This window comes from Aethalodelphis obliquidens, unplaced genomic scaffold, assembly GCF_003676395.1.
Source record: "Aethalodelphis obliquidens isolate GAN/ISIS:26980383/991018 unplaced genomic scaffold, ASM367639v1 scaffold21, whole genome shotgun sequence".
Lineage (NCBI taxonomy): Eukaryota > Metazoa > Chordata > Mammalia > Artiodactyla > Delphinidae > Aethalodelphis > Aethalodelphis obliquidens.
The window spans coordinates 19,514,379-19,539,895 of record NW_020837965.1 but is presented as its reverse complement, the minus strand read 5'-3'; the positions used below and the strand labels follow the sequence as shown (position 1 = coordinate 19,539,895).

Below are 25,517 nucleotides of genomic sequence, written 5' to 3'. Positions count from 1 at the left end.
AAACAAAGAAAACAATAGCAAACATCAATAAAACTAAAAGCTGGTTCTTTGAGAAGAGAAACAAAATTGATAAACCACTAGCCAGACTCATCAAGAAAAAGAGGGAGAGGACTCAAATCAATAAAATTAGAAATGAAAAAGGAGAAGTTACATCAGACACTGAAGAAATACAAAGCATCCTAAGAGACTACTACAGGCAACTGTATGCCAATAAAATGGACAACCTGGAAGAAATGGACAAATTCTTAGAAAGGTATAACCTTCCAAGACTGAACCAGGAAGAAATAGAAAATATGAACAGACCAATCACAAGTAATGAAATTGAAACTGTGATTAAAAATCTTCCAACAGGGCTTCCCTGGTGGCGCAGTGGTTGAGAGTTCGCCTGCCAATGCAGGGGACATGGGTTCGTGCCCCGGTCCGGGAAGATCCCACATGCCGCGGAGCGGCTGGGCCCGTGAGCCATGGCCGCTGAGCCTGCGCGTCCGGAGCCTGTGCTCCACAGCGGGAGAGGCCACAACAGTGAGAGGCCCGCGTACCGCAAAAAAAAAAGGGAATCTGTTGACAAAATGATTCTGAAGTTCATGAGGAAGAGGAAGCTAGAAAGAATAAGAAAAATTTGAAGAAGAAAAAACAAAAAAACATGAAAGATAAGTGATCCTTTGCCAAGAATTTTAGGTGATATTATCTCATTTCATCCTGAGATGAGATGAAATGAGATATTATCTCATTTCACCCCATTTTAGAGATGACAAAGCTGAGTTCAACGGCGACAAAGGCTCTCCAAGGATGACAGATTTAGATGCATCTATAATTTATACACGTACCTATATCTACGTCTATACTTGTGTCAGTGGTTTGAGAGGGCATTTAAATACAGATTTTTTCAACCAGATTTTAGACTCTCTGCATTCCCCTTTGATGCCTGCAAAGTTGTTGCAGAAACCCCAGACCCCTGGGAAATGCTATGGAACTGATTACTGATTTCTAAGAAAACCTAACTCACTGCTAGCAGAGCTGTGATCTCTCTAACAAAAACGGTTGATTGGAAGACATCTATTAATGGGGAAATGCTGCAATTTAATAAATAACCCCCCACATGAAAATTATTTCACACATTCGTGCGTGAGGCGAGCGGAGCCAGAGGCGAGACCAGAGGCTGAACTCGGGATCTGACAAGATGGCCGGGCTGCCCTGCATGGTTATCAAGGAAACCCAGCGTTTGCTGGCAGAGCCAGTTCCTGGCATTAAAGCAGAACCAGATGAGAGCAGCGCCCGTTATTTTCATGTGGTCATTGCTGACCCTCAGGATTCCCCCTTCGAGGGAGGAACTTTTAAACCTGAACTATTCCTTCCAGAAGAATACCCAATGGCAGCCCCTAAAGTACGTTTCATGACCAAAATTTATCATCCTAATGTAGACAAGTTGGGAAGAATATGTTTTAGATATTTTGAAAGATAAGTGGTCCCCAGCACTGCAGATCCGCGCAGTCCTGCTATCGATCCAGGCTTTGCTAAGTGCTCCCGACCCAGATGACCCATCAGCAGATGATGTAGCAGAGCAGTGGAAGACCAACGAAGCCCAAGCCATAGAAACAGCTAGAGCATGGACTAGGCTATATGCCATGAATAATATTGAAATCGATCCGATCATCAAGTGTGCATCACTTCTCCTGTTCTGCCAAGACTTCTTCCTTTTTTGTTTGCATTTAATGGACACAGTCTTAGAAACATTACAGAATAAAAGCCCAGACATCTTCAGTCCCCTGGTGATTGAATGCACAGTAGCAAATCTATGTCTTGTCCTGACTCACTGTTGTAAAGCAGGAGCAGAGGCTAGAAATGTCATCTGGATTGTTGCGAGACGTTTAAAAGCAGCGGCCCTTCTCTGCTTTTATTCATTTCCCCATCATGGTTTGAGTATAAAGCGCTGTGAATGAAGGTAGTTGTCAGGGTTAGCTGCAGGGGTGTGGGTGTTTTTCTTTATTATTATTATTTTTTGGTGGTCGGGGGAAGGTAGTTTTATTTGAATTTTATGGGCTCCTTTCCCCCTTTTTATGGTGATCTGATTGCATTGGTTAAAAGCAGCTAACCCTGGCTTCCCTGGTGGCGCAGTGGTTGAGAGTCCGCCTGCCGATGCAGGGGACACGGGTTCGTGCCCCGGTCCGGGAAGATCCCACATGCGGCGGAGCGGCTGGGCCCGTGAGCCATGGCCGCTGAGCCTGCGCGTCCGGAGCCTGTGCTCCACAACGGGAGAGGCCACAACAGTGAGAGGCCCGCGTACAGCAAAAAAAAAGAAAAAAAAAAAAAGCAGCTAACCCACTCTTTAGAATATGCTCTCTAGCCAAGTCTAACTTTAGATGGACAAGCTTGATTGTTTGAACCAAAATGGGAACATTAAACAAACATCACAGCCCTCACTAATAACACTGTGACTTTGCTGTCAAGTGCAGAATCCTCCCTTCAAGAAAAAGCTTGTGACCATTTTGTATGGCTTGTCTGGAAACTTCTGTAAATCTTATGTTTAAGTAAAATATTTTTTGTTATTCTAAAAAAAAAAAATTATTTCACACACACACACACACACACACAGTTTAATGCCAAGGGCCAAGAAGACCTGCGTAAATTCCGCAAGAAGCTTTATTATCCCAAACTGGAGGCTGAGCCCTGAAGACTACATTCTAAGCCCCCTCTTGTTCCCGCTGGTTATTACCAGGGTTTAGACAACCTCAAAGTGACGGGTCAGTTCTTTGGACCAGATGGCAGGATTGATCAAAGACCTCAACAGCACCTATGCTAATGAAAATCTATTGCACGCACTAGCGGCAGTTAGAAAGCCGGGGCTCACGCTGTGCAGGCTTCCAAGCCCCTCTCACAGGACTGGACTTGATGGAGGATTCCTGGCAGCCCTCTGATAGCACGTGGCTCTCACCATCTACACACTCGGTGGGTCTCCTGTCAAGTTTAAAAAGATGCCAAGGTTCACCTCTCTCACTTCCTCTCCCAAACTCCCCCCCACACCCATGTAAATGGGAACACTACCCATTGCTTGTGCATTTTGACACTATCGGTGGTCTCTGGTGTCAGGAAGCCCCACACGACAGAAAGGTCTGGAATCCCATGACTGGCGCAGGAAATGTCAGTTCCCAGGCCATGGGATTCATACTCAGGTCTGCTTCTCCCTCATCCCAGCACCTCCAGTTCTACCGTCTAAATATCTCTCAGATGATGGGAATGTAAATTGGTGCAGCCACTACGGAGAACAGTCTGGAGTTTCCTTTAAAAACTAAAAATAGGACTTCCCTGGTGGCACAGTGGTTAAGACTCTGCACTCCCAATTCAGAGGGCCCAAGTGAGATCCCTGGTCAGGGAACTAGATCCCACATGCATGCTGCAACTAAGAGTTTGCACACAACAACTAAGGAGCCCACATGCTGCAGTTAAGGAGCTGGCGAGCCACAACTAAGGAGCCCGCCTGCCACAACTAAGACCTGGTGCAACCAAATAAATAAATATTAAAAAAAAAAAAAAGCCAGGATAATGGGAAATGTGCTTCTTGGTTCTCAGGGTTACAGCTTATATGTAAAAGGCACTGCTGAAGTTCCCCTTCAGATTCCAAGTATTTTGAGCCTGCCCTGGCTCAGGGTAGGGGCAGGGGTACCTGACTCCCAGCTGAAGGCTCAGCCCCAGACCTGGGGTCTAGAGTGGGAAGAGGTCCCATCGCATAGTCTAGGGCTTAGGGCTTAGCACGGACGCCCCAGAAGGCTGGCTCATCCCTGTTGCTGATTACCAAGGCTCATTGTCAGTTTAGGACTAGACGGACCTACCAATAATCTGGAAATATTTTCTGCAGTTCATCACCTAACTTCCTGTGAACCAGGGAACCTATCAGCCTCTTATTTCCTGGCAAAATGTATCCCTGTGAAAATTACTACTTGGGTACAGTAGAACCCAGCATGACAATCCTTGTTATTGATAAATTAGAATTAACTCAAGGTTAAACTGTGTTCTTTCAAGCATACCTCCACACAATAAAGCTTATTCTAACCTATCAGTTCAGTACAGACTTCCCACTGCATGAAATAGAAATAATATTAAAAAAAAATTAAAACTCAGTGGCAATAAGTCCAACTATAGTCTTGGGAAAGTAATTTACAGGGAATTCTTTCTGTCTCAGGGCCCTCCCGACTCCAGCCCCAAGAACAGCTGAATAATGGGTACACTCCACTGAGATGATCACAAATATTAGATCTTGTCATTGACCTTCAAAGATGAGTCTCCATGCTCTGGGGACAACCAAACAATGGCCTGTTACTAAATATGGACTTAGCTCTACTCCCTTAAGCCTAACAATGATGGTGAGTAATATACCGCAGTCAAGTCCAGATCTAGTCCAAGGTAACCATGGAGGTTAACCTGTCTGGAAAGCTCATTATGGGCTTGGCTTTTGACGTGGATTCTCCCATCTCATAACAAGCCTGGTGTAGGTGACGTTCCCCACCGTCCTGTTCAGTAGAGTAGGCAAGGGAGGTTATTAATGTGTCTGAGGCCGGTCACACATCTGGGAAGAAATGGGATGGGAATCCAGGAAGTTTGATCCAAACCCAAGCTCTTAGGGGTTGCCCTGTGCGGCTACCCTGGTGAACTGTAAAGACCTAACACTTCTTGTGACTCATCAGGACAGAACGGAGAAAGAGAATCCTTTGCTTATTTTTTACACATTTTTCTAAGCACTACATATGCTAGCAATAGCGGATTCTCGAGTGAAGCCAAGCAAAAGGGCAATGACAATCTGGTGCCGTGGGGACAAAGCAGAGAGGTGAGGGAAGGCCTTCTGGGGCAGCGGCCTGGGAGGTCTGTAAGTAGAGGAGTGAGAAGTGTAAGTAGTGTGTCTGTGGAAGGCCATTCTGGCTACAGTCAGGGAAAAGGCCTTCGAAGCCAGGTGCACTTAGGCTTTCAGGCCAGATCTGCTCCCAGCTCAGCTGCACAGCCCATGCAGCCTGAAGACCTGCAGTGACACTGCTCTCAGGAAACAGGACGGGATGCGACCTCCCACAAGTCCATCTTGGCCACGTTGATGGGTGGCTTGACAACAGCTCTTCCCCCTTTCACTGTTCCTCCCCTCTCCCTCAAATTAGCTATTGTATGGGACCCCCCTGGCGGTCCTGTGGTTGAGACTCCACGCTTACACTGCAGGGGACACAGGTTCGATCCCTGGGCAGGGAACCGCATTTGACGCGGACAAAAAAAAAAAAAAAATTCTCAACTGGATTAAGAAATCTATCTATTTTAATAGCTATCAAATCAGCTCCTTTTGGTGTGACCATCCACCGGTATCTATTTTTGCCTGTCCGTGACTCTCCGGAACCCACCTGGAAGCTTCCTTGCCTCTGGTTTAAATGTACTCCAACATAACTTGGCCAGCACGAAGGTCGATCCTCTGAACCCTTAGCCCGATCTCTCCTGTCACGAACACCAAGGGACCCAACCTCTCAAGAAACAATTTTCCTCTAAATAACCAAGCTCATTAATACATTTACAAGAGCTCTTTCTCAAGCTGGCTGCTGGGGCGTTGGTAATTACAGGAAAGCTTGAGGTCCCAGATTCTACCCAAGTCAATTCAATAGGGCCAATACAAGAAACCCAAGACGCCTTAAAACTTACCTGCTCTTCTAAAATACCTCCCAAACTTAAATGAAGTGTAATGACATTTATGTAACGACCAGCTTACAAGACAAAAACTACCTCAACTCATACAAGTGTTCTAAAATAACTTCATCTATTTCTAAACGGTCTAACAACACAGGACTGAAGTTGTGACAGAAATCAAATGATGCAAGCCAGTGTCCTGCAGTGGAGAGCCGTGAGGTGGGCCTTGCATTTTTAAATAGATGATGTGTGATATTGCTCTTTGTACAATGAACTCTGGTGCCACTGTTCTAATTATCACAGTGAATTCCAATTATGCAGATCATTAAAGTTATTCAGACTGGCATCAGATAGCATCTGCAATTTCCCACTTGGCAGCGACTTGTCAAGCATAGAGAAGAAAAGGATTCATTAACTTTGGAAAGAACATTTCCATTTCTTGTAGAGCTCAGTGATTCCTTAAACTTTTAAGCTCTCTGGTGACTGATATGATCTATGATTCATGAGCATCTGAGTCAAATTCTTCGCCTAGCAGCTCTCCCCTAGCGCTAATGTTCCAGGGAGGTTTCCTACATCGATGTTTCCCTACAAATAAGTTTCTTATCATTTCATTTTTTAGATGAACCCTAAGGGGACATAGGCAGGTTTAAGGAAAAGCCAAAAGGAGCAAAATTATGGAAAGGTACCCTATGACACACCAGATGTGAAGGCAAGGGACAATTCTGCAGACTCATGTGTGTGCCCCATGGCCTGGTACTCATCCAGGGACAGTAAAAAGTGGTTTGTTAACGGTATTCTTTCCAAAGGACAAGGTCACAGCCTCGGTCGGCCACCATGTGGCAGCAGCACAGGCAGCTCTGAGCACAGGGCTTCCTTCCAGTGCCCTAACATTCATTTGTAAAGCAAAGTGCTTCCAACAAGTGAGCTCCAACCTCCTCTAAGGGTCTGTGTAAGCTCTTAGCTTAGAGCAGACCCAAAAGGTATTGATGGGATGCAGTATACAATACACGTAATATAAAACTTTTTTTTGGCTCCGGACGCGCAGGCTCAGCGGCCATGGCTCACGGGTCCAGCCGCTCCGCGGCATGTGGGATCTTCCCGGACTGGGGCACGAACCCGCGTCCCCTGCATCGGCAGGCAGACTCTCAACCACTGCATCACCAGGAAAGCCCCGTAATATAAAACTTTTTGTGGCAGTAATCTGCTTTTCTCTTCCCTGAAGCCCTGAGCTCTGTAATTTACGAGGGGCAGTCCTCTCACCTGACAGGGCAGTCCCCACGGATGTAGGGCAGTCCCCATGGATGTGGGACAGTCCCCACGGATGTGGGGATGGGCTACAACCTGCCTTTCTTTTCTCCTGGGAATCTCACAACCTCTGGGGGAAGGATGGAGCCAGGAGCTGTGAGCTACAAGACCACCCAGCAGGTCAATCCTTACCCCACCAAGTCTGTCCGTTTTCAGAGCTTTTCCAAGTGACACTCATGTAAACTCAATAATCAACACAGAACAAGCCTCCAGAACAGCTCCGGGGAAATAAGCCATCCCTCTTTCCTTGTCATTTTTGCTCTTTTCATTAAAAAATGCAGCTTCGGGCTTCCCTGGTGGCACAGTGGTTAAGAATCTGCCTGCATTGGCAGGGGAAACGGGTTCAAACCCTGGTCCGGGAAGATCCCACATGCCGTGGAGCAACTAAGCCCGTGCGCCACAACTACTGAGCCTGCATTCTAGAGCCCACAAGCCACAACTACTGAGCCCGCGCGCCTAGAGCCCGTGCTCCGCAACAAGACAAGCCACCGCAATGAGAAGCCCGTGCAGCACAACGAAGACTAGCCCCCGCTCGCCGCAACTAGAGAAAGCGACGAAGACCCAACACAGCCAAACATAAATAAATAATTTTTTAAAAAATGCATCTTCTTCTTACCTCTGCCACTGTAAAGATGTGCTTCTAAATAAATGCTCTGTTTAAGCCCTTGGAGATGAATGAAGGCTTCTGGGGACCCAAAGGCACACGGTGACAGGATGGGCTTTCTTCCCACGAGTCGCTTGCTGTCAAGCTTACCTCTAGCTCCACCTCCAGCCTAGGTGGAGAAGCACAGTCTTGGTAAAAGACACCGCGTACTGGAAGATCTTGGCTATGATTACAATTGTGTCCTTTTTTATAAAGGCCCCATTTTATTTTTTTTTAATTTTAGGTATCTATTCTTTTTTTTAATTAATTAATTTATTTATTATTTTTGGCTGCATTGGGTCTTCATTGCTGCGTGCTGCCTTTTCTCTGGTTGCGGCAAGCAGGGCTACTCTTTGTTGCGGTGTTCGGGCTTCTCATTGCGGTGGCTTCTCTTGTTGCGGAGCACAGGCTCTAGGTGCGTGGGCTTCAGTAGTTGTGGCTCACGGGCTCCGGAGCGCAGGCTCAGTAGTTGTGGCGCACGGGCTTAGTTGCTCCGCGGCATGTGGGATCCTCCCAGACCAGGGCTCGAACCCATGTCCCCTGAATTGGCAGGCGGATTCTTAACCACTGCGCCACCAGGGAAGCCCAAAGGCCCCATTTTTAAGGAATAAAAGACTCATGAGATCCCATTCTTTGGACGGCTGCTAATGCTGCTCCCTGTCCAAGTGCAGCGCAGGTGGCCAAGCACAGGTCTTCAGAGAAGGGCGAGCAGGGTGCCCCCCTCCAGCCTCCCCACCTCACTTCTCGCCAGTCCGCCCAAGCCTCCAACTGGTTCATCAACACCTCTCAGTGTTCACAACACTTAATTCCCTTCGAAAAATTAGAGTACAGCTTGATGGCAATTTTTGTGGCAAATTTAACAGAAGAGTATGAATGAGAATCACTCTTAATTCCTAAAATCAAAAGGTCAGAGGTGCTAAAAGTCCTTAACGACTGAATGTCTGTGTCCCCTCAAAATTCCTATGCTGACACATAACCTCCAAAGGGATGGTTTTAGGAGGTGGGGCCTTTCAGAGGTGATTAGGTCATGAGGGTGGAGCCCTCATAAATGAGATTAGTGCCCTTATAAAAGGGACTCCAAAGAGCTTCTGTGAGAACAGTGGGAACACAGCTGTCTGTGAAGCAGGAGCAGGCCCTCACCATACACCTGATGTGCTACAGCCTTGGTCTTGGACTTCCACCTTCCAGAACTGTGAGAATCAGTATCTGCTGTTTATAAGTCATTCAGTCTGCGGTATTTTGTTATAGCATCCCAAACGGACGAAGACAAATACTTATTGCTATTCAGATTAACAACTCACACGTGGTATCCCTGGGTTGGCAGTTTATTTTAAAAAACAACACCCCGGTTATCTTATTTTCTTCCTTGTCCATCGTTTTTCTTAACAGAACAAGTTACAAAAAATTAGGGACGGGGGGTATATGATCTTTGCAGACTGACATATTTGCAGAGGACTCATGAATAATAATGATGATTCAAAAGTTCCTAGGTTTACTCCTGAATCAAGCAAAGAGCAAAGGACAACATAAGAAGGAATCGTGTGTACAGCAATCTCGTCGTACAACATTGATTATGACAGTGCAGTGGTTACAATTATGTTCACGGTAGGATATTCCTTGCTCAAACACCAGACATGCTAAAATCACCAGGCTGTTTGCAAACTGGAGGAATCAGTGCAAACAGTCATCTGAAGAGCAAAACCCAGAATCAGGAAGGCTTTTCTGGCAGTGAGATTCTGACACCAGCGGCTTCCTCGCGTGGGCCACCCTCACTTTGAGTCTTGATCTTTCTTTTCATCTAAGAGGGCGGAGCGGATCCCCAGCTTTTTCAGTTCTTCCACCAGGTCCCCATTCTGGTGCATCTGCAGAAGAATGTCACAGCCCCCCACGAACTCGCCGTTGAGGTACACTTGTGGGATGGTGGGCCAGTTGGAATAGTCTTTAATGCCTACGGGGAAAGAACATTTAACCGTCATGTCAGTGGTCAAATACTTGTACGGCAAAATACGTTTCCCTGCTCCTAGGGACACCCCGTAACCCTTCCTGGCTCCCCATCCCTGGGGGACCGTGTATTTGCTACAAAGAGCATAAGCTTTTGAGTTGAATGGACCACTGACTCTTCCAATTATAAAGTGAGGCCTCCAACCTCTGTTTCCACCCTTATCTCACAAAGTTTTGATGAGAATCAGGTTAAGTAAGGCTCTCATAAACTACCTGACACACAATCGACCCTGGATTAATGGCAGAGAACTTGACTGGTTAATGCAAGTGACACAAGATACAGAAGGCTATATTCCCCATGCTTCTGCGGGCCACGTTTTCAGCAAAACAAACGGAAGAAATGCCACTCCATTCCCAAATGGCCTACTGAACGTGGATCCGTCATGGTAACTCACTGGCACACTGGGCAGCCCCCACCTAATGTTTCCCGTGCCTGTCTCAGCTGGTGAATTTACAGACACTGAGTCATTGGCTTTGATCTTTAATAATTCTTTAACCCAAAGAAAAATCCCTCTCCTGTGGCTAGACTGTGGCCCTCGTCCTATTCAGCCCCTCAGATGAGCTCTCCATGGGACAGCTGATCTGACTCAGCACAGAACTCGCAGGGACTGAGTGAAATGAAGGAAAGGCCCAAAGCTCACGAAGGTCCACGTCCTGGGCCAGGCACAGGGCCACGGGGTGAGACCCCCTCCCTGCCCAAGAGACAACGGCTTTGAGGACACACCGAGATGAAGCATGTTCAGGGACAGTGAAGCCATGGGATGACTCTGTGCAGTGCTGCACCACAAGGATGATGGCTAGGAAGGAAATGTGGTTTCAATCTTAAGGCAGAAAAGATCACTCCCTCTTTTCTAAATTCCTCCTTACCTTTTACTTCCTTTTCTACTCAGAGGTTGAGATGAAGTATACTTTTTTAAATGTACAAATAAATGAAACAGAAAAGTCAACAAAGTCTTCAGGCAAAAGACAGTATTACACAAATTTTAGAAATCGGTCAAGTGGTGGTTTTTGTGTAAACAAACTAAAAATACAAAACCTTTTTCTTGATGCCCTAGCATTTATTATCAGATGAGTTTTACCAAATAAGATTACCAATATGAGTTATATTACAAATAACCTTCCCAAGATACCATGTGTTTTTCTCTTTTAAAAGTTACTGCTTTCTAAAAAAAAAACCAGCAACTTCGCTCTAACCGACAGCGCTAGAGGGCCCCCAGTAGAGAGCTTTATCTTTCTTCTGCAGACAGACTTCATGGAGAGAGAAATGGTTACAACGTTATAGGCCCGGAAAAGCTCACTTCTAAGCCACTCTGGGTTTCTGTTTAAAAAAAAAAATCAGCTAGAGGTTTGGAGGTTACCAATAAAGGGCAAATTCCATTAACCATCAGAATGCCTTTATACTTGAATACCTGATGAATTCAAGTTTTTTGTTTTTTGGGTTTTTTTGAATTCAAGTTTTTCATCACTCTGATGTTTGGTGCTACATAAACAATTACTTAGCATGTAGGCTCTTTGTTTTGGATTTTTTTTTTTTTAAACTCTACCCTCAAACACAAAGAGTCTATCAGAACTTAACTTTACGTTTCCAATAACACATCTTTTTTTACTTTATGATGGGGGGAGATAAAGAAACGTTCAGAATATGAACTTTTTACTTCTAAACTTTCTTAAACATCTGTTACATTTATGTACATGAACCATTTATCTGCACAATATTATATCTGGGTTTTTTTCCCAATTAATAATACACTGCATTAAGCTTTTCATGGCAATGAATATCTACTGATCCTTTTGGCGAGTGCCTACAATTTTTGAAACAAACCAAAGGTGAAAACAAATTTGCCATCTGAGGGCCACCCAAAACCACGTTTTATCCTAAAAAGTACAATTTTTTAAAATAAAATCTTTGTTGAGTAAAAGAATGACTTGCTTTCATCAATCGTTTTTATGGTACTACACTCAACCAAAGCGTTAGGCAACAACTAAACATTACATTGTTGCAGACCATACACCTCAACTATAAGGGAAGGAAGGAAATCCATCCTAACCACCAAAACTACCAAAAATAAGTGGGCTTTCCACCATCCTGAACATCCAACATACAGTCACATGCAAGGGAGGCTAACTCCTTCCAAACCCCTTGGCCTGTGACTGTCCTAATAACTTCAAGAACTCAGAAGAACCCACCTCAGAACACATGGCATCGTGACAGCATCCAAGGTGCCTACCAGCTGATACTTTATCAAAATTAAACTTAACTACTTCTTTAATTTTTAGATTATCAAGTGTTACAGGTGGCTGTTGTCAAAGCAAAGCTCTGGCATCTCTCCTAAAAACAATGCCATTTTCCATGTTTAAAAAGTCCGATTACAAGTTTAAATATTTAAGGAAATACCCAAATTGCTTCCTACAGAGTGAAGTGAGAAACTTCCAGTGAGACTACATTCATAAATTGAAAACTAAAACAAATTCTGTCAATTCACAATTAATTGTTTAAACATGGCTCATTTTTCTCACCCTTTAAATTTTCAGTAACTGCAATATACAGTGATAATTCTTGTAAATATCACATGGAATAACTCAGAATCAGAGAGCAACTCTTGAAAATTAGAAAAGCATACCCAAGAATGGATTTTAATGATAACCATATTTTATAGATGACAAACTGTGATTCAGTTTGGGACAGAAAATGGTGACTGCCAAGTTATATAACAGGTAACACTAGGACTGGGAGTTAGGAGGCTGTCTTACAAAATCTGTTCTACATACACCTACTGCCCCACCAAAAAAATGTCATGTTCTGAAGTATCAAGTGAGAGGGGAGAAAATGTTCTGGAAAATTCCCTTGCAGAACTTTCAAAAGGTACTTTTCAAAATTCATGACATTTCAGAATATTGGACCCCATTCCTGGTTTGGACAATAATTGTAAGAGCAACACGATTATAGTTTTCTTTTTTTCCGGTAGATTTTCAGTACACGAGCTTCAGAGTCTGACACAGGTTGATGCCAACTCTGCCACTTAACGAGGCTCTGTTCCTCGGGCAAGTCATGTCACCTCCTCCTGGAATCACGTATTTCTCCATCTTCCTTAACTTAAGAGAATGATGTTAGCACTGCCTGCCAAAAAGTAAACCACGGTGCCGAGAGGGTCAAGGCCCTGGTTTGGGGTCAGCAGACTGTGGCTGGCTGGCCTGTAAATACAGTCTCAGATAAATCTGCTTATCTCTCAACCTGTTTCCTTTTCCGTAAAATGGGAATAACTCTATGCCTCACATATTTGTTATGAAGATTAAATAAGATATAATTGGTGAAATGAATTAAGCTCCCACAGCGCCAGGTGCACTGTGGCTACTCTCTCCACGTCAGTGTCCTCTACCCCACCCTCCACAGAAATGCTCTCCTGACAATGTACGCAAGTAAACAGAGGGAAAGAATGCAGGAAAGAATGCATACCAGTGAAGCATGCAATGCAATAATAAAAATACCATTTACTGAGCTAAGGGTTCCTGAGTTTCATACTCTAAGTTTTTCACATATCTAATCTCATTTCATCTTTACAAAATTCCTACAAGTTATGTATAATTATCCCTATTTTACAGATGAAGAAATGAAGGCTCAGAGAGGTTAAATAACTTAACCAGCGTCACAGTGCTGACATACGGTAGAGACAGGATTTGAGTCCAGGTGTCCAGGAGTCCAAAGGCCAGGTTCTTGACCACCAGAGGTGGTCTCTGGCCGGAGGCTGGCATCTGTCACTCCTGCCCCACTGTGAGCCCCACCTGCACGACACATGGATCTGCAATCCATGGGACTGTTCCACATCTTTAACATTTATAGAAACAAACGACGTTAAGCCACAATTACCTTTTTGTAACTTGCTTTTTGACTAAGCATCGCCTTTTTTGAGAATACATTTTTTTTTTTTTTTTTTAATTTTTGGCTGCGTTGGGTCTTTGTTTTTGTGTGGCTTTCTCTAGTTGTGGAGAGCGGGGGCTACTCTTCGTTGCAGTGCGCGGGCTTCTCATTGCAGTGGCTTCTCTTGTTGCCAAGCATGGGCTCTAGGCGCGCGGGCTTCAGCAGTTGCGGTGCACAGGCTCAGTAGTTGCGGCACGCGGGCTTCAGTAGTTGTGACTCGCGGGATCTAGAGCACAGGGTCAGCAGTTGTGGTGCATGGGCCTAGTTGCTCCGCAGCATGTGGGATCTTCCCAGACCAGGGATTGAACCTGTGCCCCCTGCATTGGCAGGTGGATTCTTAACCACTGCACCACCAGGGAAGTCCCTAGATCTAATTCATTTTAACCACAATTTAGTTTTCCATCATGACTAAGCTACAGTTGGTTTCTTCAGTCTGCTGCTAACAGACCAAGATCTGTTCTTGCCCACTTTTCATTATCACAAGGAACACTGCAGTGCTCACCCTTACATGCATCTCCTAGCTCACATGCAGGGGACAGTCTCTCTAGACAAAGGGGTGGCAAACTACAGCCTTCGGGCCAAAGCCGGTCCACATTCTTTTGTAAATAAAGTGTTATTGGAACTTCGCCCCGCTCATCCGTCTATGTGTTGTCCCTGACTGCTGTACACTGTAACAGCAGAGCTGAATAGGTGTAACAGAGACCACCAGGCCCCCAAAGCCTAAACTATTTACTCTCTGGCCCTTTACAAGGAAGCTTGTCGATCCCTGATGTAGCCTAAATAGCCGGGAGTGAAAGAGCTGGGTGTTCAGTTCTGTTCACCTTCAACTTGACTGGGTACTGATAGTCACTCCTTCCAAGTGCGGGTGCCACTTTATACCCCCATCTGCAGCATACAACCTGCCCACCAGACACCCGTGCACACTTGTTATCTGCTTTTTAATGCTTACCAACGTCATAGCTGTACTACTGCCTGAAATTCCTTGATACTGGAAAGGCTGGGCATATTTTCAAATACTTAATAACCATTCAACAATAGGATGATGGGTATTCATTCAACAGACGCTGTTCCCGACTCGAGGAATACAGTGGTGATCTGAGTAGGCAGAAATTCGAGTGTCTATAATGTTTTTAAGAGCAGGAAAGAGAGTTTATGATAAAATGATAAATAAAAGAAGCATTTATTTATTCATTAAAACACGCACTGAAAGCTCGCTTTGCATAAGCATCACACACAGTGCTCAGGGAGTCGCAGAAGACACGTTCCCTGCTCTCAGGAGGGCAAAATGCTATATATAGACATGGGTGATCTCAACTCTGTTAAAAAAGAAAAAAAAAAAAAAACTGTTAGAAACTAGATCCAAATGTTAATAATAATGGTTTATACGGAATTACAGGGGATTTTCATTTTATTTAGATTTTCAGTGTTTTCCAAATTTCTCCCATGAGCACATGTTACTTTTGCAACTGAAAGTAAAGGTTAGTCTTTGTTAAGACCAAGAGCAGGATATGGTGACATCCATCCACCGTGACCCTATGTGGCCGTCTTGTGGGTGCTCCAGATTTTTAGAAAGGAACAAACCTTGAGGAAGGCCAAAACGCAAAGCTGCCTCAGTCTCAGGCCTCAGGCTGACACCTCTGTGCATCATACTCCCTGGACCCAGTGCCCAGAACTAGGAGGCAGTGTCTGAGGGTCTTCCTCCGACTTGGGTCCCTTCTAAAACTCAGCCTTCTCTGGCACAAGAAAACAGGAAAGGCCAATTTTGCAGAAGCCCCTATACTGTTCCTAGAAGTGACCTTGGGTCTGGGAAAAGTTCACAGACATATCTTTAGTTGGCAAAAGCAAGCATCAGACAGCCTGTCAGTCTCTCCTGGTAAAGCTGAAGGTGTGGAGAGCGAACAGATGAAGAACCTTCATGTTTTAATGCCTCACCCTGGCTAAACTACTGCCCACTCTAACAACGTGCTTACACCACCCTGCCCTAGTCTAGAGGTTAATACTTACCCTAAGGTTTACTTTTCTAGGCAACGAAAGACGGGTTATGTTCAAAGACAGTGTTATGTTCAATATGTATGCAACACCCTCACTAACTAAAAGGAATGGTCTGATGAAGCCCAATGGTCAAGGAATTTAAGGGTTAAATTCCCGTTGCTATTGTTTGAACACTTAAGAACAGAAGACTGGAAATCAGATACATAAGTGCTCTCCGCAAACATTCTTATTCCTGCTGTGACTTTCAGTTTACTGGCCATATTCCAGTATAGCCCATCTCCAGTTATATTTCAGAAAAATGTTTTAATTCAAGTATAGTTGATGTACAATGTTTCAGGTGTACAGCAAAGTGATTCAGTTATACCATCTCTGGTTATATTAAACAGGAGAACAGAAATTCATAAACCAAAGACTCTCAAAACTCTAAGTTCTACTAAGGACCACAGTGGCAATTTGCAAGCGGCCTGAGGCAAGGTCCCAGCAGAAAGATTACAGAGTAGTTTCTGCTATCTTATCTTTTAGGCAGAGACGCCACTGCTGCTGCAAGAAGACTGCAGATCACCCTGTATGTGAAAAAAGCCAGCAATTGGTAGCATTCCAGTACTCCAGGAAGGGAGAAGGATCATGGGCACAGCACATGGAAATATTACATATGCCTCCTAGTAACTCTAAGCTGCCTTCACTCCTTGTTTCCATCCACCAAAACCGAGAGTTCTATAAGGATTAGATTCCATGGGAAAAAATACTTTTAAAACCATAAAGTGCTAATAATAAAATGGTTACCATTTAATGGATGCCTTCTGAGTGTGAGATAAGAGGACAAGGCACTTTCTAAAAGTTTTATTTTCCCTTTTTTCCTCACAAAACCTTTGCCAAGTGTGGTTTCATTATCCTCATATTACCGAAAAGGAAAATGCAGTCATGTACCTTGCCTCGGTTGCACAGCTGATTGGCCAAAGGAGTCTAACCCAGAGCCTTTCCCTGACGCCAGCCTGTCCCATCTCTGTTGGAATGACTATGATTGACAACTTCAAATGTAGAAGAGCAAAATACAGAATTCTGAATGTAGACTACCATAGAACTTGAGGCCCTAAAACACTTTTTAGAACACTGTCACTAAACAACATCAGGAAACTCGGGGAGAACTCAGTCACTGAAAGTCTAACTGGAATGCCACCCTTCAGGGGGTACAGGCACGGTCCCCCCATGCCTCCAACAAGCCCACCCACCCCAGCCAAGGAACAGACCCAGGTGTTCTGGCCTCTCTCTCCTCCCGCACTAAGATAAAATAGAAGAATGCAGGTAAGGTTCTCAGCAAGGTGCTCATCAGAAAAGATGCTAGTTAACTGTCAGGGCCCTCCATCCTCCCCTCTGGGCCACTGAAAAGTCACAGACACTACTCTGTCTGCCCCAGACCCTGACCGCTTCCTGGAGCTCCAAGTTTGAGTGAGCTAGGGCCCAGAAGTCATTCTTCGTCCCTCTCCCCACAAGCCTCTCCAATCCCTAGCCACCACAAATCTCCCCCATCCTTGAGTATCTAAAAATAAATTTCATGTCTTTTTCTCCCACACCAGATCCCAACTAACACCTGTCCAAAAGCTGTGTCAACCGCTCCTGTAGCAGCAACAGAGAACGGTCCCTGTCACCCCGAGCCTTGAGGCACGACAGGCCAGCCTCTGAGCCCCTAGCCTCAGACAAGGGCAACCTCGACCCTCCCCCCGCCATCAACAGCACCTCTCCTTAACCACGAGGCAGGGCAGCCCCTCAAAGTGTCCCCGAAGTGCTTACCTCTAATGGCTCTTCTTGTATCCCTCTCCGCCCACTTCCCCAGCCCTGCAGAGCAGGGAGTCAGGCTGCTGACCACGCTCCTTGGATTCAGCCGAAGAGCACTGGCCCCGAAATGCCTTTTTCAGCTCAGAGTGAGGACTGGGGAACCGCTAGGACTTACTCCATTGCCCATGTTAGCCCAGAGGCCCAGATTCTCGAGATCCAGTTCAGGTCGATCAGGCCCCCACCCTAGACCCGTGTGGAAGCTCGTGTCTGAACTCCCCTCGAGCCCCCGGACGGACCTTGCCCGACAGACCCTCGACCCCGCAGAGTGGCCTCGGCCGGTCGCCCCCCAGCTCCGCCCCCAGCCGGCTCTGACCTTGCCTGAGCTGGGGGTCGTCCAGCACATTGTAGGCCGCGTAGTCGCGGACGCCGTGCAGCCGCAGGATCTGCACCACGGCGTTGCTGAAGCCGCACTGGGGCTGCTCCGGAGTCCCCTTTAGGAAGACCACCACCCTGTCCTTCTTCACCAGCGCGTCCAGGTGCTCCGACGAGCCGCTGCCGCCCGAGCTCGCCGCCCGCACGCCCGCGCCCCGCAGGCCGCCGCCCGCGCCGCGCCCCCAGCGGAGCAGAGCCACAGCCGCCCGGCCCAGGGACCCGCTCATCCCCGCACGCTGGCCTGAGCTCTCGACGGCCAAGGACCTGGGCGAGCCAGCCGAAGCCTTCCCGGGGCCCGGCCCGCGGAGGCCAGGCCCGCCCCCCGGAGGCCCTCATTGGACCGGCGACAAAAAGCTCTCCGTGATTGGAGAACCCTGGCCCTCAATTGCTGGATTCCACCAATCATGTTACTCGTCCCGCCCCGACAGGTTGGAGGCGGTCCTTACGCCTGAGCCGCATTCTATCGCCTCCGGAAACCGTTTTGTCAGTTGATTGGAGAGAGTGGATGTCCATCAGGGTCACGCTCCGAGGCAAGGGGAGGCGAAACGAGAGGGAAGACGGCTTCTCTCTGAAGGGTAGACGGGCCTGCTGGGACGCTCCGGGAGGACTTGGGACAGGCGCTGGGCGGGGTTTCGTCGTTCCGCGGAACGCCGGGAAGGGGTCACTTCCAGATGAAGGTTCCGGTTCCGGTGCGGGCGGAGGTTGCGTTGCCACGGCAGCGCGGTTGGCCGGCCGCTGGTTCTGGCGTTGCGGGTGGTGGGGGGGCTGGAGCAGGCTTGGATCCGCCGTTCCCGGCTTAGGTGAGCTTCCCGGAGCTTCAGTAAGGCCGCGGCTGTTCGCGGCGAGAGCAGGGACTGCGCCGGGCTCTGGCGGCCAGGCCTGCCCGGGGCTACGGCGTCGGGGCCCGGGCCGTGTGTCGCAGCCCTCCTGTGGTCCCGCTGCCCCCGTGGGAGCAGAGGCCCAGACCCCTTCCCGTGGTTCCCGCCTCTGCAGCGCGATTATTTCACTAAAACAACTTTGATTTTTAAAGTTTGTAAAGAGCTCTCGTCTGTGTGATCGGGGCTTCGCTGACTTTCCAGCCGACCTAAGCCCCTGGGCTTGGGCCCAGGAAAGGTTGAATGGGGAACTAAGAAAGGAATTGGTTCATTCGACAGACGTTTTCTGAGCAGCTGCTGCGTGCAAGGCACGGTGCCGGCGCGGGACCTGTGCCCAGAGCTTGAGAAATGAGAAGCAGGTACAAATCAATGTGAGGGTAGAGAGGAGGGAAGGGAAGCCTCCCTAGGCCCATTGCTTTCTCTGTTCTCCATTGTGCTTAGTACATCTTGACATATATTTGTTAACTTGTTTATTGACTTCCCTCCCAGACTGTCAACTTCATTCATTACTGTATTCTCAGTACGTAGAACAGTGCTTGGAACCTAGCAGGTGCTCACATTGGTGGAAAGAATGATCCCAGAAGAGCGGGGCTCAGTGAAATCGCCACGTGGTCTGTAGTCTTGGAGCGGTGCTGGGTTGGTGGTACCCTAGAGCACACCAGACTTGCAGAGAAAGCATTCTCCAGAGGAAGCTGAGGCATGGCTGCTCAAGGGACAGCAGTGCCATGTGCAATTTTCCTCTGATAGTTTCCGATTACTGTTGCCACGGTGATAATGGCTGTGCCATGTCATTATCTATCAACCGACAGTAAGAGAAGCTTTTGCAGTCAGATGTTGTTTAACAGATGGAGTGGTTTCTGTTGGACACTAAGTACTGCTACAAATTACTTTCTTTTTAAACCCTAAGTATTTAAAAATTTGTGGCTGGAGGTGACCTGGTTCTGCTTTGGAGGTGCTCAAGTTTAAAAATCAGAAAATTAGTACATGTACTGACAGCAAGTGAATCTTCCAAATAATCGTTCACCGGGAGACTTGAGGCCAGTAAGCTGAAAATAAACTCAAGATGTTACTCAGAAGTGCTCCCCAGTGACGTATTTGTTTTATCCCCGTGGTTGTTATTGATGTTTGGTAGTTTTCTAATGTGGGACCCAAAATTGATCAGCTTCTTAAAGAGTCCTTTTTTTTCCCCTCTAGAGTCATTGATTCCAGGTAAATCAGAGGAACAAACATCATACAGAAATATACAGGACAGTAACATACAGGAAGCGATGTGATGTCGAAGCTTAACTGTTGTTTCAAAAGTCCAGCATCTGGTGCACCTAACAGTAGGGGCTATATTATTTGCAAAGTCACCTAACTTTTACTCATACTTATGTTCTGGTAAGTTTGTTTTAGTTTTTTTTTTTTAATAAATATTGGCAGTTCACTCCAGAAAACCTGAATTGTTTATTGCCTACTCTGAACTGTCTCATTCCGCTCTTGCGTTAACTGGAATAGGGAGAAGAATTTGCAAACTTACGATGTAAGGATCCAGAGACGTAGTGCTAGTCATGGGGAGTGTCATGTAACTTATCTAGTGTGTGATACTGACTTTGCCAGTACAGTTGGCAGACATTTTATTAAATTGAGAAAATACAGCTGTCATTAAAGGTTAAGAGTAGTCCTTCAGCAGGAAGAATACAAAGCCTGTGTTCTCCAAATTTATAATAGAGTTGCTGTGTACAGTCGAGTATGATAAGGACATCCATGAAATGCAAGGAAAGCAAGTCGGGGCTCTTTCAGGGAGCTAAGTGGGATGGCTTTGATAGTATTGACCAAGGCCAGGAAAAAAGATCATGTATCTAGACCAGAGAAATTGAAACAATGCACCTAAATTTAAGTTTCTAATAAAGCAACCTAAAATGCAAAATGTTGTATGTGTTGAACATACTGCTTTCTGTCTTTGACTTAAAACCACTCATCAAGTATTAGCACCAAACATCAGTGACTTAAAGAATCGAAGAAAATAGTGTTCAAAATATTTCTTCCAAAGCACCAACTTCTTATATATGATGTGGCATTTGAGTTACGAGCTTTCTCATTAGAAATTCTGTAGTGAGAAAGTATGATAAAAATACACTTCTTAAACAGTTGTAAGAAATCTGCATTTATGCTCAAATGCATTAGGGTGTTTTTTTGTTTGTTTGTTTGTTTGTTTGTTGTGGTACGCGGGCTTCTCACTGTTGTGGCCTCTCCCGTTGCGGAGCACAGGCTCCGGACGCGCAGGCTCAGCGGCCATGGCTCACGGGCCCAGCCACTCCACGGCATGTGGGATCTTCCCGGACCGGGGCATGAACCTGTGTCCCCTGCATCGGCAGGCGGACTCAACCAATGCGCCACCAGGGAAGCCCCATTTGGGTGTTTTGAACATGGAAGTCACCATCTTTATCACAGTTTGTGATCTCCCATGTGGACATTAATGGGGAGGTAGGGGTGGGAAGTACAGGAAACTTAGGAGAATCCTAGGATTTGGGGTCACAAAGTGTAATTAGACCCCAAACTAAATAATCATACCATGTAAACATGCTGACTCAGGCATCCTAAAAATGTTTTTCTTCCCTGTGCTTATTTATAGATAAGCCTTTACTATATTTAGTAAAATTTCTCCTTTCTCCCCACTCCACCAAAAGCAAATTCACTGTTGAACCCATAATTAAAACCTTATAAATTTGAGATCATTTGTTTCTATATATCAGCTCTAAGTGAAGAGTCAGGATTATTGAGCCTAAGATGAAACTTTGTTTGAACACTTAGCATGTCAGTGTTTTCGTACCCTAACTTCAGTCCTAAAGGTCACGCTGCATTCTGACAGGGTGTGGTGGTTGTGCATACGGCACATGACCCAGAAGCGTCTAGGTCTGAGCTGGCCAGAGCATTCTGCGAGCGTCATTTTAAGAGAAGAGTGGCTGCAGGTGTTGCACAACGGGTTGAGCCACCAAACATTCCTGAGCTAAAATGGCATTCGAGACCCAGATTTCCACAGACCCAAGCTGAAGCTTGAGACCGTTCTCTGTGGTGCCCCTTAGCTATTCAGTAATTTTAGAGCATCACTGCAACCCTGGAATTAACGTGATTCCCTAAGAAGTAATTGTTATGTGTGAGAAACCGAGGCAGTGCCCAGCCCCTGAGAAAATGTTTGCTGACCCGTAATGCAAAGATAGAAATGCCTTTGCAGGGACTTCCTGGGGGCGCAGTGGTTAAGACTCCACACTCCCAATGCTGGGGACCCAGGTTCCATCCCTGGCCAGGGAAATAGATCCCATGTGCATGCCGCAACTAAGAGTTCACATGCCACAACTAAGGAGCCCACCTGCCACAACTAAGACCCAGAGTAACCAAATAAATAAATATTAAAAGAAAAGAAAAGAAATGCCTTTGGGATCTTCACTTCCTCTATCTGACAAGACAGCTGGGTTTATAAATACTTCTCTGGCCATGGGAGTGGCCTCAGTTTTGCTAATCGCAGGTTCTCACATCATGTGGGCTCAGCCTAGAGGCAGGAAGGGAGACCTCATTCGGGCCCCCTTCCACTCTATCACAAAGGTCCTGCTCTCCTCCTCTGGGTAGAATGAAGAGAAATGATGTCCTGTAAATTTAGTTCAGTCTAGAACACACTGTGGGAGATACAGGTGAAAATGGATTCCTGAAGAGGCACTTACGAAAAGCCTGGATGTCACAGCAGAGCCTGATTCTGTTCTGGGATTTGGACTGTAGAGGTGTGAGGCCTGGCTTCAGTCCTAAGCATCACTGACGAGCTCTTTTGGATTTTCCTTGGAATTTTCTGCCCCTTACATCTTCCCCTTCCTGGATTTGTGAAAAACGTCTTTGTGACATCTGCAAAAGGTAATGCCTATTTCAAGATGTCTTTATCTAAGGATTGCAGAGTTTTAGTGAATCACTTTGTACTCTATTCCTCTGCTCCTAGACATTTACTCCCAAAATATTGGCATGCATGTGTAGTACAACAAACTGGTTTTGTGTACATGAATTCATTTGAAACTTGCATTAGCCCTAGGATAATAGTTCTCTGGCATTTTGGTCCCTAAATTAAGTTCTCTTTTCACTAAAAGATCCCACATACTGTGGAGCAACTAAGCCCGTGCACCACAACTACTGAGCCTGCACTCTAGAGCCCACAAGCCACAACTACTGAAGCCCGCGCGCCTAGAGCCCGTGCTCCGCAGCAAGAGAAGCCACCGCGATGAGAAGCCCGTGCACAGCAACAAAAACCCAACTCAGCCAAAAATAAAAATAAATAAATTTATTTTTTTAAAAAAAGAATGAACCAGAAGTAAAAAAAGAAAGATTGTTAATAACATCTTTTTGACAGACTTGAGCACTTTGGGTTCCTCTTTTTACCTTCACAAGCACTTCTTAAATCTTACTGTGGAATCGTAGCAAAGCCAGCAAGTCCCACAGAAAATTAAATATTCCTGAATTATCTCCAGGGTATGTATGTATTGGATACAGATGTGATTTTTATGCTTTGTGAAACTAAACTGACAACAATTTCAATGCAAAACTCCAAGGAAACAAATAACCCATAGCTTTTCACTTCTGGAAGTTTCATTCTCTTTTGTCCCCATGCTGCTTTTTCTCAGTGAGGCCTGAAGTCTCTGGCTATATATAGGCTTTTAAACTCAGACATCTGCTGGATTTTGTTCTATTGAGAACTTTATTTCGAGGGAAAGAGCCCAAATCATATCTCCTGTCAGGTAATATTAAGAATTAAGTGGTAATCATAAAACATGTTAAGACTTAAGGTGATAAAAGAATTGTTGAATTTTCCTCAACTGTCTGTTTAGTGAAAGATTTTAATGTTTTGTGTTATGTTTCTTTTTTTTTTTTTTGCAAGCAGATAGATTCCATGATTCAAACTGTTATTACATTTCCAGCGACTTCTGAGAAGGTGCCCAGACCACAGAATTCAGAAAGCAAGGAGCCAGTACTGTTGTGTGTCACACTTGCTAGGAAGATTTATCTGTTGGCAGGAGTCTGTGTCTTCCTCTGATAATCACTGAGATTGCGGCCAGACGAACACTGAGAAAATTTTATTGTTTTCCTTTGAATGATGGCTAAGATGTATTGCCAAGGCCATAAATATTCATTATGTTGAGTCAGAATTTCATTTCACATTTCAACCTTTGAGCCTTCATAATTTCAGGCTTCAAAATTAAATCTTGCTGTCATGGAAATCCACTGCTCTAGCCTACTTCAACAAAGTAGCTAGCGAAGGACCCCAGTTTCACGGATTGGGGGAGTGGGTTGGAAATGGGCTGACATTAATTGTTCATTTTCCTTTGCAGGAAAAAAACTGGAGGATTTTAAAAAATATTTTTTCCTACTCTTATGGCCAGAAAAATCCCACTTGCTAATTCTAAACTTTACACTTTTTGAAAGTGTACTCTACTGAGATAGAATTAATTGATACCAAATTTCTGTGAGCCAGAGTTTTGGAGTTTTAATAAAAGACTGTATTATAAACCAGTTACCCTGTAATAAATAAATAATAAAAGAAGGGAGGAGCATTTTGCATAGGCTGCACTTGCAAAATTGAGTCACCAAGAAAATTTTGTATCAAAAGCCTTGAGAAGGTGACATACTTGCAGGCTTTCTCCCCTCTCCAGACATCCAGTGGCCTGCACTTAGTGTAACTAAGCACATGTCAGTCCACTTGGTGAGCTATTCCCATTGGTTCATCTCTTCATACTGCTGAGCTGCAGCTCTGTGATGGTTCATGCATACTGCCGGCTGGTGGGGAACAGGGCCAATAATACCCTCCTACTTGAAGGGATTTTTTAAATTTTTTTTTTTTTGCGGTACGCGGGCCTCTCACTGTTGCGGCCTCTCCCGTTGCGGAGCACAGGCTCCGGACGCGCAGGCTCAGTGGCCATGGCTCACGGGCCTAGCCGCTCCGCGGCATGTGGGATCTTCCCGGACCGGGGCACGAACCCGCGTCCCCTGCAGAGGCAGGCGGACTCAACCACTGCGCCACCAGGGAAGCCCTTGAAGGGATTTTTTAATCCCTTCTTGAAAAATAACCCATCATCTTTCAAAATCATTCTGTATTTTGAGAAACTTGGAGCATTTCATAATGAGTCTCTGCCTTACCCCACGAGACAGGTAGGGGGCACTAGTCTGTCTTACTTAGGAAGCAGGGGCAGCAAGAGCCAGTAAGTGCTGTCGGTTCAGTGCACACAGTGTCTAGCCGGTTTCTAGGAATCGGCTCTCAGTTCCCGTCCAAGTCCTGTTCTAACTTTAGGGAATGGTTTACTCTCAGTTTTCTAATATTACAGCCACAGCAGATTAGGAGCAGTAAATTTAAAAGGCTAGCACTAAAAGCAGGAAGAAGCAACGACTAACAGGTTAACAGGAGATTTTTTTAAATTGAGAAGCAGATATTTGGGGATTTTCCTCTTTTTTTTTTTTTGAAAAGTCACATTCTGGAAGCGTTTGGTGTAAGCAGGGGAAACATCCCTCACGTGTCACAGTTCCTTGAGCATTAGAGCCCTGTGTAGTAATTCTAAATCATCCAGAAAAGGAAATGGTATTTCATGTGCTTTGGTTAAGAAGTCAAGGAAACGTAGTATATATTAGATTGCCAACAAAAATTATACAGACTCATGGCCTAAGGGGGTTGTGTTAAATAAATTTCAGAGGAATACTTTCTTCCCTCATTATGACAGATAAACAGAGTTTTATTTCTACTTTTTTTAAAATATATTTTTATGTCTATTTATTTGGCTGTGCCGGGTCTTAGTTGCAGCACTCAGGATCTTCGCTGAGGCATACAGGATCTTTCGTTGCGGCACGTGGGATCTCGTTTCCTGACCAGGGATCAAACCCGGGCCCCCTGCATTGGGCGCACGGAGTCTTAGCCACTGGACCACCA

At 45.6% G+C, this 25,517-nt stretch overlaps 2 protein-coding genes, 1 long non-coding RNA gene and 1 other non-coding gene across 7 annotated transcripts; 3 read left to right on the top strand and 1 right to left on the bottom strand.

The window, feature by feature from the left end:
- Positions 1-587: 587 nt before the first annotated feature.
- LOC113627630 (ubiquitin-conjugating enzyme E2 N-like) lies at positions 588-2,094 on the top strand. Its single transcript, XM_027120476.1, is given in 2 exon segments — positions 588-1,441; positions 1,443-2,094. Coding segments are annotated over 2 exon segments (759 nt in total). The 5' UTR covers positions 588-1,180; the 3' UTR covers positions 1,941-2,094.
- A 6,807-nt stretch (positions 2,095-8,901) lies between these two features.
- Positions 8,902-17,970, bottom strand: GLRX5 (glutaredoxin 5). The gene is made up of 2 exons (XM_027120475.1): positions 17,653-17,970; positions 8,902-9,545 (listed from the first exon to the last, which is right to left on the bottom strand). Exons 1-2 carry the CDS (start codon positions 17,936-17,938, stop codon positions 9,367-9,369), a joined length of 465 nt encoding a protein of 154 aa, XP_026976276.1. The 5' UTR covers positions 17,939-17,970; the 3' UTR covers positions 8,902-9,366.
- A 196-nt stretch (positions 17,971-18,166) lies between these two features.
- Positions 18,167-23,741, top strand: LOC113627629 (uncharacterized). 4 transcript variants are annotated; one of them, XR_003435630.1, is made up of 3 exons: positions 18,167-18,945; positions 19,108-19,966; positions 23,484-23,741. It is a non-coding gene; the product is annotated as an uncharacterized LOC113627629 (long non-coding RNA). The 4 variants fall into 4 exon arrangements; XR_003435631.1 differs by having other exon boundaries at positions 18,174-18,945; positions 19,781-19,966; positions 23,521-23,741; XR_003435629.1 differs by having other exon boundaries at positions 18,174-18,945; positions 19,781-19,966; positions 23,481-23,741.
- LOC113627842 (small Cajal body-specific RNA 13) lies at positions 19,197-19,471 on the top strand. The gene has a single exon (XR_003435758.1).
- Positions 23,742-25,517: the final 1,776 nt, after the last annotated feature.

Excerpts from the sequence above, each read along its gene's own strand:
- GLRX5 (XM_027120475.1), bottom strand. The coding sequence starts at position 17,938 with ATGAGCGGGTCCCTGGGCCGGGCGGCTGTGGCTCTGCTCCGCTGGGGG. Across the intron at positions 9,546-17,652 it reads CGACCCCCAGCTCAGGCAAG|GCATTAAAGACTATTCCAAC; the intron begins GTCAGAGCCGGC and ends CTTTCCCCGTAG.